The sequence below is a fragment of the Aulostomus chinensis genome, chromosome 2 (genome assembly GCF_037954235.1).
Source record: "Aulostomus chinensis isolate RoL2024-O1b breed Wild chromosome 2, RoL_Achi_v1.0, whole genome shotgun sequence".
Lineage (NCBI taxonomy): Eukaryota > Metazoa > Chordata > Actinopteri > Syngnathiformes > Aulostomidae > Aulostomus > Aulostomus chinensis.
Genome location: NC_141321.1, coordinates 1,980,610 through 1,994,817, shown reverse-complemented (window position 1 = coordinate 1,994,817; position 14,208 = coordinate 1,980,610). Strand labels below are relative to the sequence as shown.

The 14,208-nt window shown below is 46.5% G+C and overlaps 1 protein-coding gene across 1 annotated transcript; it reads left to right on the top strand.

Moving 5' to 3' along the window:
* Positions 1–2,873: 2,873 nt before the first annotated feature.
* Positions 2,874–11,377, top strand: LOC147268758 (cilia- and flagella-associated protein 70-like). Its single transcript, XM_086192192.1, has 9 exons — positions 2,874–2,925; positions 3,669–3,866; positions 6,012–6,121; positions 6,451–6,603; positions 7,018–7,179; positions 9,605–9,694; positions 9,839–9,940; positions 10,765–10,812; positions 11,195–11,377. Exons 1-9 carry the CDS (start codon positions 2,874–2,876, stop codon positions 11,318–11,320), a joined length of 1,041 nt encoding a protein of 346 aa, XP_086048318.1. The 3' UTR covers positions 11,321–11,377.
* Positions 11,378–14,208: the final 2,831 nt, after the last annotated feature.

The following is a 14,208-nucleotide window of genomic DNA, read 5'->3' as shown; positions in this document are numbered from 1 at the left end:
CACACACACACACACACACACACAAACAGACACAGAGACACAAGTGAAGGACAGGAACTGGTAAGAGAAGGTTTACGACGTTTCTTTAGCAACAAGTCTGAGCCATGTGTAGTAGCATGGCTACTAAACCAGTCAGGTTTTGTGTCAGGTTGGATTTATTGGACCAGAATTGCTCCTCCGTGTGACTCCACATGGCCCCGGCCCTGAGTTAGTGAGTGTGGTCCATTCTAATCTGATGTGCAAGCTGCAGCGAACAGTAAACACTTCATTAAAATGTGGCAAAGCCTGACAGGAGCTCTTCCTGTTTGTTGTAATCCTGAGAATAAATGCAGGATTACTCAACAACAAGGAGGCTCAAAATGATCATCAGAAAGCTGCACCAGTTACATAATGTGTTCCAGGGGTGAAGGGGGTATCAGGTCAAGTGCCTTCCACTTCTAACGCGCTGATGGTGTCTGTCTCAATGTGGAACACACATGAGGGGAGGGAGAGAACAGAGGAAAACAACGGGGAAAACAAAAATGTAAACTTGTGGTTGTTTCTGATCAAAATCCTGTAAATCTGTGTAAACCCCTTTGTATTCTGGTGCCGTCCTCCAAACTGGACATATTTTATCTTTTGGATCTGATCTGAACTAATACAATATACAGTACAACAGTGGCAGTGAAGGAGAGCTGCTCAGGGTTGGCGTGAAGTCAGGACAGTCATAAAATGGTCCCCTGCCTCCACCTTGTGGATGCCAGCTGGAACTGCAGTCAAAGGTTCTGACAGAGGGAGACGATTGTACACCAACCCTCACTCTGTCACTGGAGGAAGCCATCGATCCCGATTAATGCAGATGACATGACGCTAATGCTTGTAAAGGTTGAAGGTCGGCAGTGACCATGGCAGATGATGGGATGGTTGAAAACCTGCAAAGACAAAGTGGAGACGACCAAACACATCATAAGAGCCCGTAAACATCAGAAGAAACCAAATATACAAAGACAAACCCCAAGATTAGATTCTGAACTCATTCACGTAGTGATGAGGAGACACAAACGCAGAAATAACTTCTCCACATGACAGGCGACTGCAGATTTCAATCAGACTGTCATCACGCAGAGGAAAGACGCGTTTCCTCGTTGCCAAGCGCAGACGCAACTTCTCTGTGTCCAGGATTCACTTCTGTCTTTGCTGTTTGTTCACTGTTTAGGATTTCTTCCTCCATCAACCTGCTTCTGTTGGGAAAGGAACAAATCAGCAGACAGCTGCAGGTCAGCTGATCCGGTGCTTGGACACGGCTGAATGAAGCTGGGCTTTATTTTCTTCTCCATCGGATCACCGTCAGGCTGCAGATCGATAGAAACGTAGACCAGGTGCTTCCTTCAAAGTCACAGCAAGAACTGCAGCGTCCCCAGATCACCAGTCCCACTGTCAGGTCATTCAAACAGGAATCAACTAAACCCAACCGTCATCGGGCCTCAAAGAAATACCACTCTTAGAAGAATTAGGATTCTATTGTGATGAGATGTCTCAGAATCAGACTGAGTGTGTGCTTCTTCACAGCCATGATGAAGGTTCTGGTTCGTCCTGCAGTTTGCATAGACAGTAAGAACAGATAAGATTCATGGTGGGAGGCCAGCATTGCATCAGTTAGTGGGGTCATAAGGGAATAAAGGGTCTAGAGACGGTCTGGAAGATGTCACCTTGATTCAAAGACCTGAAGCTGGCCGTTACTGGGAGGACTGGAAAGATGTGTGATGATGTCTGTGGAGTGTGTGAGGAAACAGGAGGAGGCAGAAACGCCCAGGTGTGAGGGACATAAACTCAACTGTTAGCGCTCCAAAGTCAGCCTTTTCTTTGAGAACTTCACGTGTGTGTTGCATTGTAAAACACTCCCTCTTTACAAGAAAATACATTCAACTTCAATTCTTCAGATCCAGTCTCTATCATTAAAAGGTCTTTAAGAAGAAATTCTTGTGACAAACACTCCCCCTTCATGTCTGTCCTACGCAGACGTCTGTCTGATGACGTCACCTGCACGCACACACACACACACACACACACACACACACACACACACACACACACACACACACACACACTCTCTTTCTGGCTGAACTTACAATGTGAATGAAGACTTTGTTACTCTTGCTGTCTCTGAGTCCAGGTTCCAGTAGGCAGGTCTCCCACAGTGCAGGTTTACATCAACATCTCTGAAGATGTACTTGTGGATAAATCTGGGCCGCCGGTGTTCCTCAACAGGTCTGGGTGGTTCCCTGGACCCAGATGATGAGAGGGACGTCTGGCTCTCGTGATCTGTCTCTGGTGAGGCGTCTGCTGTCCTCCTTTCTGTACTCTGTCTTTGGTTACCAGGGTCTGGACAGTCGTTTCCCTCGACTGGGACCTCTGGATATTCGGTTGAATCCTGAAGCACAAGACAAAAGTATAAAAGGTTCATCAGAGATCAGAAATGTCTGAGTTCTATTCAGCTTTCTTCAATGTTCCAAGCTTCACGTGTCAAAATGCATGTATTTAAAAACACAGAGATTTGTAAAAACACTCAGCATGATTCAACGTTCAAGCTTTAGAAAATAAAAATGCATGTCTCTAAAAAAATGCACGTGTTCCAATGATCTGAATCACTTACTGATTTGCCAGAGCTCCTCTGCTCCTCCAGCAGTGGCACCAGACTACCAGCCTCTGTGGCTGAAGGGAATTCCTCTTCTGTCTGAACCATCTTGGTCTCTGTTCCTGTGAATCAGACACGACCATGAGTGAGTGTTACAGTGGAAGCTGGTGCAGGGGAGGAGCACGGACCGAGGTAGAACCCAGTATAGAACCAGTCTGCACCATGGGGCAGATACATCCTCTTCATTAACACTGAAGGAATGGGTGAGGTGGACTACAGCGATGACATCACTGTCACTGTCAAATCCTTCTGTAGATTCACCTTTGAGTGCATGAATGAATGAATGAATGAATGAATGAATGAGGGAACGTGAACTGTGTGCTGACCTGCAGAAGGATATCCACTTGCCAAAGGCTCCTGTTGTCGTGAGTAAACATGTGAAAGAGGGATCAAGAGTGATTCCTCTGTTTGAAGCCCCTTGTTTTTTCTCCCTGTCAAAGAGAAAGGACTCAGATAATGAGCCATCAGTGTCAACTGAGAAGATCCAGAACAGCTGAGTCACTCAGGAGATTATGTTTGATACCTCTGTTGGTGGAAGGTTTGGGGAATTTCTGCAAGTAAATATTCCTCCGTTCCAGCTCTCTGTCTCGATCCTGTTTGATGAACAACACATGAAGTTACTGAAGGATTCCTCCGTATTCCAGCATCACACACATTACAACTGTTGACCCAAAGCTGATGAGGAAAATCAGTCTCCAATATTGGGTTCACTCAACATTAATATCAGCCTTCCAGCAAGGCTCACCTGTGCTAACGTCTAATTATTCAACGTGATCATTTATGTCCTCAAACGCCCAGAAACTGGACGCAGGTCGGGACGACGTGAGGTCAGATTGACTGCTCCTTTTTTGTCAATTTACAACTCGTGAGTCTAAATTACTTCAACTTCTATTTGTTTTTCAAGCTAAAATGAATAAAAATTCATGTGAGCATTCAAATGAGTGCAGTACAATCTGGAAATACCTCATTGTACATTTATGCATCTGCTCTCCAGGTTTGTTCCATGAGAGCCAGGATAAATCCATCCTGGCTGAGAGGGCTTTCCTCGAGGCCCGACGCCTAAGAAGGGCAGAAGAAACACAGAAGGAGGAGGAAAGAAAGGAGGAGAAGAGGATGACAAAAAAGACCAGAGACCAGGAGGAGCGGGAGGAGTTGGCCCCGTCAGCACGTCGGTCTCCCACCAATGAAGAAGGTGATGATTTACCTGGAGGCAAAGTGAACAAGGGAGGAAGAAGAGTAGAAACATGTTCTGGCTCCTCCTACTAGTCTGGTCACAAGGGAACAGAAAAACCTCAAACAAACAGACATCTTTTTCTTTCTGGTTCCAGTTTTCCTTTGTCCCAATGGACATGCAGCAGTGAAAGAGAGAGGGCTCCTCTTCTACTAATGACTGCATACGCTCATTAGGAGGTAATTAGCTGGAATAAGTAGAGAATCAGCTAATTACCTCGTTAACATTTCAATTCAAGAGGCATTGTTGAAATGTCTCCACTGTTACATGGGACGTCCTGGCCTCCCTCCCATTTTATCTTTCCTGCTCCCACGCTGCTGTGTTACAGGACCAGCTGTGTTGTTAGCATTAGCAGCAACAGGGAGTCAGTGGTCTTCAGTGGACCCTGACCTGTGACGGAGTCAGTCAGTCAGTCAGTCAGTCAGTCAGTCAGTCACTCAATCAGTCAGTCAGTCAGCCAGTCAGTCACTTACTCAATCAGTCAGTCAGTCAGTCAGTCAGTCACTCACTCAATCAGTCAGTCAGTCAATCAGTCAGTCAGTCACTCAATCAGTCAGTAAGTCAGTCACTCACTCAATCAGTCAGTCAGTCACTCAATCAGTCAGTCAGCCAGTCAGTCACTCAATCAGTCAGTCAGTCAGTCAATCAGTCAGTCAGTCAGTCAGTCAGTCAGTCAGTCAGTCACTCAGTCAGTCAGTCAGTCAATCAGTCAGTCAGTCAGTCACTCAATCAGTTAGTCAGTCACTCAATCAGTCAGTCAGTCACTCAGTCAGTCAATCAGTCAGTCAATCAGTCACTCAATCAGTCAGTCAGTCACTCAATCAGTCAGTCACTCAATCAATCAGTCAGTCAGTCACTCAATCAGTCAGTCAGTCAATCAGTCACTCAATCAGTCAGTCAGTCACTCAATCAGTCAGTCAGTCAGTCAGTCAGTCAGTCAGTCAATCAGTCAGTCAGTCAGTCAGTCAATCACTCAGTCAGTCAATCAGTCACTCAATCAGTCAGTCAGTCACTCAATCAGTCAGTCACTCAATCAATCAGTCAGTCAGTCACTCAGTCAGTCAGTCAGTCACTCAATCAGTCAGTCAGTCAGTCACTCAATTAGTCAGTCAGTCACTCAGTCAATCAGTCACTCAATCAGTCAGTCACTCAATCAGTCACTCAATCAGTCAGTCAGTCACTCAATCAGTCAGTAAGTCGCCCCTGACTTCTCTCAAGGCTGCTGCCCAGTTTCTGAGTCAGACAAGTAAAAGTACTCGAAAGCTTCATGGCTAACCAACCAAAGAGGCACACCAGAACAAACAACTGTGTACTTGTACTACATGTGAACCTGTGGAAATTTCACTCACCAAACAAACCAACGAACCCTTTGGTCCTAGTTTAGAGCTCTGTTTAGGGACCCAGAGTGGCTCGCAGTGCTTTTGATTTCCAAAATTAAAACTTTGACCTGATTCACTCCTTATAGGCATTTGGAGTATTAAGTATTCTTTTTTTTCAACAATACTTCACCCCAAAGCTGATCCATGCTGGTCAAGTACACACAAATACTGTAGGTGTTACGAGGTCATCGTAGATGTTTTTCCCCAGCTGCATTTCTACATTGTGGATCCAGAAAGAGCCAGCCATGTATAGTTAGCTTCAAACTGATAGCGGCTGGCTGCTACCAACACCTACAGCAGTAAAACTGTCACTCAACTCATTGTTAGTGGATTACTGAGCAGACGGGTGGATAAAGACGTGGATTCTACTGGACGATGCACTGGAGAGTTTGTAATCTGATGTTTCTGGACCGTCTTGCTGCCGTTAGCCTTTAGTCACCATTGGCTTCAATCTAAATGTACATGAAATGCAAAAGACAGATTTTGAGTGAAGCATCTCTTTCAAGTGGGACGAGGTCATCCACAAGATGGGTTTAAGTTAGAGGCTCATAAATGAGTGTAAATGAGTGTGCTGTCATCATCAAGTTCACTTGGGAACTCTCCTCAAACTGAACATGAACTGACTTGTTCAAGTCATCTGGAAGTGTTGTTGTTATTTGCGAGGGTCGACCTGAAGGCCTGTGAATTTGTCCCTGGAGCCATTGGTGTTACAGTCTGTGTGTCCCAGACCCAGAGGGTGGAGACCTGGACGCCCCAGAGCCTCAAGCACAGAAGAGCTACACTTCCTCTATTTATGCAGAGACCCTCCAGTTCCTGCTGCAGAACAACGCCCTGCAGGTAACCAAACCCATGTCAGCTGCTCACCAACCTGCTGGACTCACACTGGTCCCATATGAAGTGAGCCGGAGGGCAGAAGTCCTCAGTGACTAAGAGTTGCTTCTACTGAGGAAAACACATCCATTTCAGTCAATGATTCATCATGGAAATGAAAAATCCTATCAATGAAGTCTGGTGTCCAACTGAGCAGACAGACGATTCTCAGATGCAAGACCGTTTAAAACACAGCAACTTCTTCATTCTTAGATAAATATCTACATGTTCCAACAAAAACAAAACAGTTCCAATGTGTCTTGGTTGGTAATGAACTTGCTCCATTGTGTTGTCAGATGGTGGAGAAGGCCTTGTCCCATGAGCTGCAGAGTTCAGATGGTGGTCCAAGTGTTTGCTACCTGCTTCATCGGGCCCATCTGAAGATGCTGAAAGCTGACTATTGCAGTGCCATTGCCAGCCTCAGAGAGGCGCTGCTTTCCAAAGACCAGGTACTCCCAGTGGTGACTGCAAGCTGCAGGATTCCTTGTTCCTGTATTTGTACTCTGAACTGTTAGACTATTGATAATGATGCTCACCAAACACATACTTTTATAATTCCTGCTCATTTACTGTAATTAGATGACGTAATTACCCAACCCTCCAAATAATAAGAAGGTCGTTAGTCCAGGTCCCTGAGTGACAGCAGGAGCGTTTCTATTGATGCTAACTTGCTTGTATCTTAGACGTGGTGTCTTTGAAGGCAAACGTTCTCTCAGTGAGTCCTGGTGGACGTTAATGAATGAGACACAACCCTGTTAGTTTCTTTGGTCCTGGTACTGAGAATGTGAGCAGCCATGCAACCGTATGGTAAACCAGGCTCTACCAAACCTGCTGAAACTCATGTGGTGTGGACCTGTGAGCAGGATGCAGACGTGTGGGCTCTGAACGGCCACTGCCACTACCTGGCCGGGCTGTTCACTGAGGCCAGGGAGAGTTACGAGAGGAGCCTGAGCTTCCAGCAGCAGCCGTCAGACTCTCACCTTGTTCTCCTCCGCCTTGGCTCCATCTGCCTCCAGGAGGGGAAGGTCAGACAGATGTACATAAATATGTGTGTGTGTGTGTGTGTGTGTGTTTGGATGTATATATATATATATATGTGTGTGTATGTATATATGTATGTATGTATATGTATGTATATTAGGGTTCTTCAAAAAAATGACATTTTTCTATTTTTGTATGCGACTGCAAAGTTTCAGATTCCTTTTGTCATGAAAAAGTCAAAAATAAGCATCACTTTGACCCGGGAGGCCAGGCAGTCCGGCCCCAAGAGGCTTCAAGTTTTCTTAGGCATGAGCAGCCAAAAGCGTCATGAAAACAGCTTTTTTCAAGACCATTTTTCATGATAACTGCTGATATACAAGACAGAGGAACATATTTGGTAGCAATATGAAGCATTTTAATCACTCTTGAGCCACAAACCAGGAATACAAATAATTTACAAACATCCAGTTGTAGATCAAATAAAACATGCTGACCTTCTTCCTGAGGAAGGCACCACCTGTGGTTGTCTAGTTTCACCAGGACTGCTTGAGCAATGTCAGGATCAGTTTTCTTGAAGTGCAGCATGTCCTTGAAGAACTGCAGATCCTCTACCGGAGCATCAGGGGTGAATGTTGAGTTCATCCACATTGGTGTGTAGAACAATGACAGAAATTTGATGAGCTGTTCTAACTTTGTCCCAGTCTCTTTATCACATGCTAGCTGCCCAGAAAACATCACCATTTTCATAGAGTAGATGTTTCTGGCCATCCACCTGGCCTGGTGGATGGCTCCTGGCCGACTCCCATGGATCCCAGGAGGAGGTGTGTCCCCAAGAACTACCATTGTCAGCTCAGCCATCTCCCGGTAATCAGCTCTGGGTGGCCTCTCCCATCTCAGCATCTCCTGTAGCTCCAAACAGTACACTCTCTTGTCACTGAGCCATTTCCCTCTGATGGTCAGGATTTTAGGGGAATCGGTGCTCAGGCCAGTCCATGCCTCCCTGAATAGCTTAAACCAGGGGTTTTCTGGGCTCTTGACCTGACCAAACAGCTTCTCCCAGACAGCACCAACCAGCACTTCCAGGATGTGGTGCCTACATGCCAGGTAGAACACCTGTCTGTCCAGTTGTTCCTCCAGAAGCTTGGCAGCACGACGGTGTCCTCCACTGTTCCTGGACGTGGTGTCAAATAGGAGGGCAGCAGTCACTCCAGTAAGTCCCCACGTCTCCAGCAAGTCCATGGAGTCCTCTGCCTGCGCTGTTCCCCTTGAGCTGTCTATTATTGGCACTCCCAGTAGTTTTCCTTCAATATGATCTGGTGGCCCGGAAACCAGCACAGCAAAAGTCTCTGATGTAGTCCCAGGCTCACTGCCCAGGATGTCTGGAAACATCTTGCCATCCCAGTGAAGAGCAGCATGCTGTGGAGGGTCCTCACAAAAGGCTGCCATGTACTCCTCGCTGATATGGTACCTGGCCAGCATCCTGTTCCTTCTTGTTGTCCAAGCAGAGATCACAAACTTGTTCAGGTCTCTCAAATTAGGTTTGAAATACTTGAAAATATGAGGTTTTTGTGGGAAAAAAAAACAATTTCATGAATATTTTAGAATTTTGTGAAAGAATAGACAGTAAATGACATTCTTTGTCTTTGTTACACCATTTTGAGGCAATAAAGTGAGGTTTTATGAAAGAAATCTGGTATATACATGTGTTAAACATGCCATTACATGACGCTTTTGGCTGCTCATGCCTAAGAAAACTTGAAGCCTCTTGGGGCCGGACTTCCTGGCCTCCCAGGTCACAGTGATGGTTATTTTTGGCTTTTTCATGCCAAAAAGCATCTGAAACTTTGCAGTAGCATACAAAAATAAAAACAAATTGTAAAAATGTAGCTGCACGGTGGTGCAGTGGTTAGCACTGTGGCCTCACAGCAAGAAGGTTCCGGGTTCGAGTCCCAGCTCAGGCACGGGATCTTTCTGTGTGGAGTCTCCATGTTCTCCCCATGTCTGTGTGGGTTCTCTCTGGTACTCCGGCTTCCTCCCACCATCCAAAGACATGCAATTGGGGACTAGGCTGATTGAATACTCTAAATTGACCGTAGGTATGAATGTGAGTGTGAATGATTGTTCGTCTCTCTATGTTGGCCCTGCGATGGACTGGCGACCTGTCCAGGGTGAACCCCGCCTCTCGCCCGTTGACGCTGGGATAGGCTCCAGCCCCCCCGCGACCCTTAATGTGTAGGAATAAGCGGAAGATGACGATGGATGGATGTAAAAATGTATATATGTGGATGTATGTATATATGTATATGTGTGTGTGTTTGTGTGTGTGCGCGCGCCTGTGTGTGTCTGTGTGTTTGTGTCTGTGTGTTTGTGCGTGTGTATGAAGCACTGTAACTGTGTGGATGAGTGTAACAGCAGGCTTCAAGTGAAACCATATGATCATTTGGATCTTTCTGTTCTGATAACTTTCAGTCTGATCAAGCCACTGCCACCTACCTGCAGGCTTGTCAACAGTCTCCATCCTGTCTGACCTGGCTGGGCCTGGGCATCACCTGTTACCGGGTAACCACCCCTCCTGCACCATGACGATGGAAATGATTACCATAGTGCCCAGGGAGATGAAGGATTTTTGTTGGTAAACCTGGTGTGTGTGTGTGTGTGTGTGTGTGTGTGTGTGTGTGTGTGTGTGTGTTTGTGTGTGCGTAGCTGGGGGAGCTGTGTGTAGCTGAGGAAGCTTTGATGGAGGCCAACCGTTTGAACAACCAGAATGCAGAAGTCTGTGCTCACTTGTCTCTCCTCTGCCTCAGGGTGAGTGATGATGAGCTTCCAGACCAGTAGAGCAGCTCCTCAACATTCCACTGCAAAAAATGAAAAATAGAACAAAATGTTCCAAATAAAGTCAGTTTTGCAGCAAATCTGGGGACAGAGCTTCAGGTCTTCACTCCTCTGTGGCTGCCAGAGTCACACAAACATGGCAGGCACTCACATGTCTGACCCCCACTACGTCCTCTCCAGTTCTCAGAATGACCAGCGTTCCTGAACACAAACACAACATCAAACATGTCCACAATTCTAGAAGGACATTGATGTCAAATGATGGACATAAGTGATCCAGAAAATAAGGATTAGTCCTGCAGTCGTCACTCCCACCTGTTGTTTTGCATGTCACAGCTGATATAGCATGAGATATTAAAAATATATGGAATGACTGAAAAAACCAAGCCCACTCGTGCCCCTCGTCACTCAGAGGAACCACACGGGAGTCGTGAGGCTCTGCTCAACACTGCCTGATTTACTTTGGGTCTGGCTGGTCTTGTTGGAGGGACAATCTGTGCTGTCTGGTTGTCTTCTAGTTATTAAATGTAGTTCTCTGGCTCCAGTGGTGGAGGTCAAGCGTGACTAAACGGTGGCAGTCTGGGTCCTGCATGGTCAGTGGTCTTCAGTGGACCCTGACCTGAGACAGAATCTGTCCACAGTCACCAGTCGTTTGATTTCAGAGACTTTTGTGTTTTTGGATGAAATCCAGCTTCAGTGGAACTCTCAGATCAGAGGCCAGCAGCAGCGGTCCAGTGGCAGTGGTCCCAGAGCAGAGAGAAGCTCATGATGACACTGTTTGCTCTTTTATGTTTCAGTCTGACAGACAGGAAGAAGCAGACCTGTTCTTCAAACGCGCCAAAAGGGTGAGTTGGCCTGACGTCATGACTGCATCAGACTCTGCACGCTCAGGGACCATTTTATCCTTCATTGATAATTAGAGTGTGTCTCTGTTCTTGAGGCATCAGATTATTTTGAGAAGCAAAAGGTTTGGTTCAGGAACAACCACATTGGCTCTGCATTCAAGAAATGTTGAAGGTGCAGTCTGACTTGGAGCTGTTCTGATCCAGATTGCTGGCCTTACCTGGCCCTTCATCTCCAACGTCCCTGACCACAAACTCGTCAGCCACACAAACACAACTGACATCTGGACAACATGAGTTCTGATGAGCCCCATTGTTGAGGTGTCATCATTCTTCATCCGCTCCTGTGTGAAGGGAACATTTGATGTGTTTTCTTGGTTTACAGTTCAACCTGCAGAACAGTTCACTTGTGGAGGAGGTGAGAGAGCTGCAGGATCAGGTCCACCGCCGTCACCTCAGGGCTCGGCTCAGAACCAGGGCTCAGAACAGCAGGGGCTTGAATAAAAAATAACTGAAAAAGATCAATGGTGTGTTTCCTCTGGGGTCCAAACTAAAACCTTCAATCATGAAGTTCCAACTTTGAGGTGATAAAAGGTCTGTCACGATCCCTGTCTCGTGCTTCCTGCTTTATTTTGTAGTCATGTCCTGTCTTCCTGACCTCCCTCCTGTGATTACCTCATGTGTCTCACCTGGGTGATTGCACCACCTGTGTCTCGTTTCCCCTCTTGTATTTAACCTGTGTGTCTCCTTAGTTCCTGGTTGGGTCATTGTCTGCATTTGTCGGTGTTTGCTGTTTTCATTTGTCATCATTTGTCGTCGTCACAGTCACAGTTTTGTCTCGTCTCGTCAAAGCCTCCTGCCTCACGTCAAGCCTCCGGCCTCAAGCCTCCGGCTCCTAATAAACCTCTTTTTGCACCATCCCTACTGTCTGCACTTGGGTCTCATCTTCCCACCAAACACCCCGTACGTGACAAGGTCTCTCCAGAATTTGTCACCATCCTCTCCAGAAGGGAGGAGGATTTTACTGTGGATTTGATGGGTCCTTATTTCCTGTGTTCATGTTTGATTTGATAGGATTTGTAACGTGCTGAGACATGGAAAGTATCTTCTGTCGAACAGTGTTTCTAACATCAAATACATCAATGTATGAATGAATTTGTAGTAATTGATACTTCCCTCTACATCTCCAGTACCATAAAACTAGGATGTACTCACCAAATGTACTTGTTGTGCCTGTGGTACTACACATATATTGGACTCATGCTTCTGTGTGGTAGTGACATCACTGTGTGCTCTGGGCGAAGATGTCCCGCAGCCACGGTGAGTCCTCGTAGAGGCCAGGGTCCCCCAGATACTCCGAGGTCCTCTTGTAGAGGTAGAAGTACAACACAGAAGCTGTCAACAAATATTTCAGGAGGTTTGCAGATTTCCAAAACATCAAAGTGCAGGAACGTCAGCGATGTGGCTCATTTAAAGCTGCAGGAACGATGTTGATGGTATTAATCGGTGCTGAGCTCTGAGCCTTTGAAAGTATTTTTGGACAGTCGCCATCACGACCTGGACACTAAGTTGATGAGTGTTTTGTTAACCTGTCCACTGAGGTGGAACCATCCTGGGCAGAAGGAGAGGCCAAAACTCCTCCTTCAACACTGTGTTTGAAACCTGAACCAGGCCTCAGTAAAGTACTGCTCTCTCTCTCTCTCTCTGTCTCTCTCTCTCTCTACCTGGGGACATCTGGTAATTTACAAATTGCTCCTAAAAAGCTGTCAAAACTGCAAATCAAAGTTTCCATCTGGAAAGAGAGAGAGAAGGCGTGCAATTCCAACAACAAACACTGAGATGCAGATCAGCACAGGACGTCTGTGTTTGGCAAAATATGGCAGGAATTTGGAATTTTTACTTTCCAAATTCCAGACACGGCGCATTGGCACCAGATGAAGATCGCAGGCCTCCCCTGCAATGACTACAATCCTAGAGGTCCCAGGTGATAGGAATCCTGTACAAACAGGGTTGAAGTTGGGATTCAGCACTTTTGGTTTGAAAGACTTCTATTTCCCAGGATGCATTGCCAACCAATAGTATTGTCATATTGTTGCTAGGAAACATTCCTTTGAGCGTTTGTCAAAATGGCAAAACCCATCAGCGAATACATTTAATAGGAGTTTTCTTCCAGTGAGGACCAGCAGGGCCAAGAAGCTCAGAAGTGCTCCTGACTGAATGGTCTTCATCAGACTGCAGTGTTCAGGACCGACTGATGCATTCAGCCACAGCTCAGCTTCCAGTCTTGAACCTGGGTTATTCCCCTGTCACAGCCCCACAGGCTGGCCGGTGCACTCTGGTAGGACAGAAGAATGGAAACTTTACTCTTTTGTGAAAGCAGAAAGTTTGAATTGGAAGAAAGTTGAAATCTGGAACTCCAAATAGTTTCCATGCAAAAGAAGACCCCCCTGTTCAGGCCTTTGTCAATGGGGCTCAGCCTTTTGGTTTGACAGGAACATGCAGGTAGGATATTAAAACCAGCATGAAGGCTCTCACTGAGAACTGTAGGCCTGGTCTGTGTTTGAATAGGTCCGCCTTTGTTGACCCTTGGGTCAAGAACACAGTGTCTTGTTATTTGTTGTCATTTGCTCCATAAACTGTTCCTTCAGCTCCTAGGTTTTCTTGGCCCTCTCAGGTTGAAAGGTTGCTTTTCCTTTTTATGTTCAGTTGGCGCACCATCTTTTGTTGACTTGTTGAATCTTGTTCTGATGTTATTTTCATTGCACATTTTGATCCTTTCATTTGAAAGAGCCCTTAGTTTGTTTTGTTTGCTTCAAATATTAAAAAAGAAATGAAAAGACCAGCAAATATGAAGCTTCAGTGGAGAATCATGGTTGGACTGTGGAGCCACAAAGGTGCTGTCACACTCACCAGCCTCTTTGGGACTGGGAGGATTTGGGGCTCCAGGGCTGGAAGGACCATGCAGCCTTTTCTCTCCTGAGAGCAGGGACATTGCTGTGGACACTGGAGGAGATGGCAGGGGTCCCATGTTGTAACCCTGGACTCCTAACATCCTAACCCTACCCCATGATGACATCTGGATCTCTCAATCATCTGCAGGGGAGGTCTTGATGTGGACTTGGCTGGCGACCACATGGTGACGCCTGACAAGCAGGAACTGGCCAGAAGGCAGTTTGAGCCACTTCCTCCCCATCTCACCCAGCTGCCTGTCTCTTGCTCCAGTGGCCAAGGTGGCGTGAATGGCCAGTGTGATCGGCTCTCCAGGATACACAGTGACATGAGCCAGCTGGGCCAGTTCAACCCCAGGAGGGGAGGTCCAGAGGATCACGGAGGGTTAAGTTGACCTTCAGGTGGTGGACCGGGACCCCAGGATGGACCCTCACCCTAAACCTGACCCCC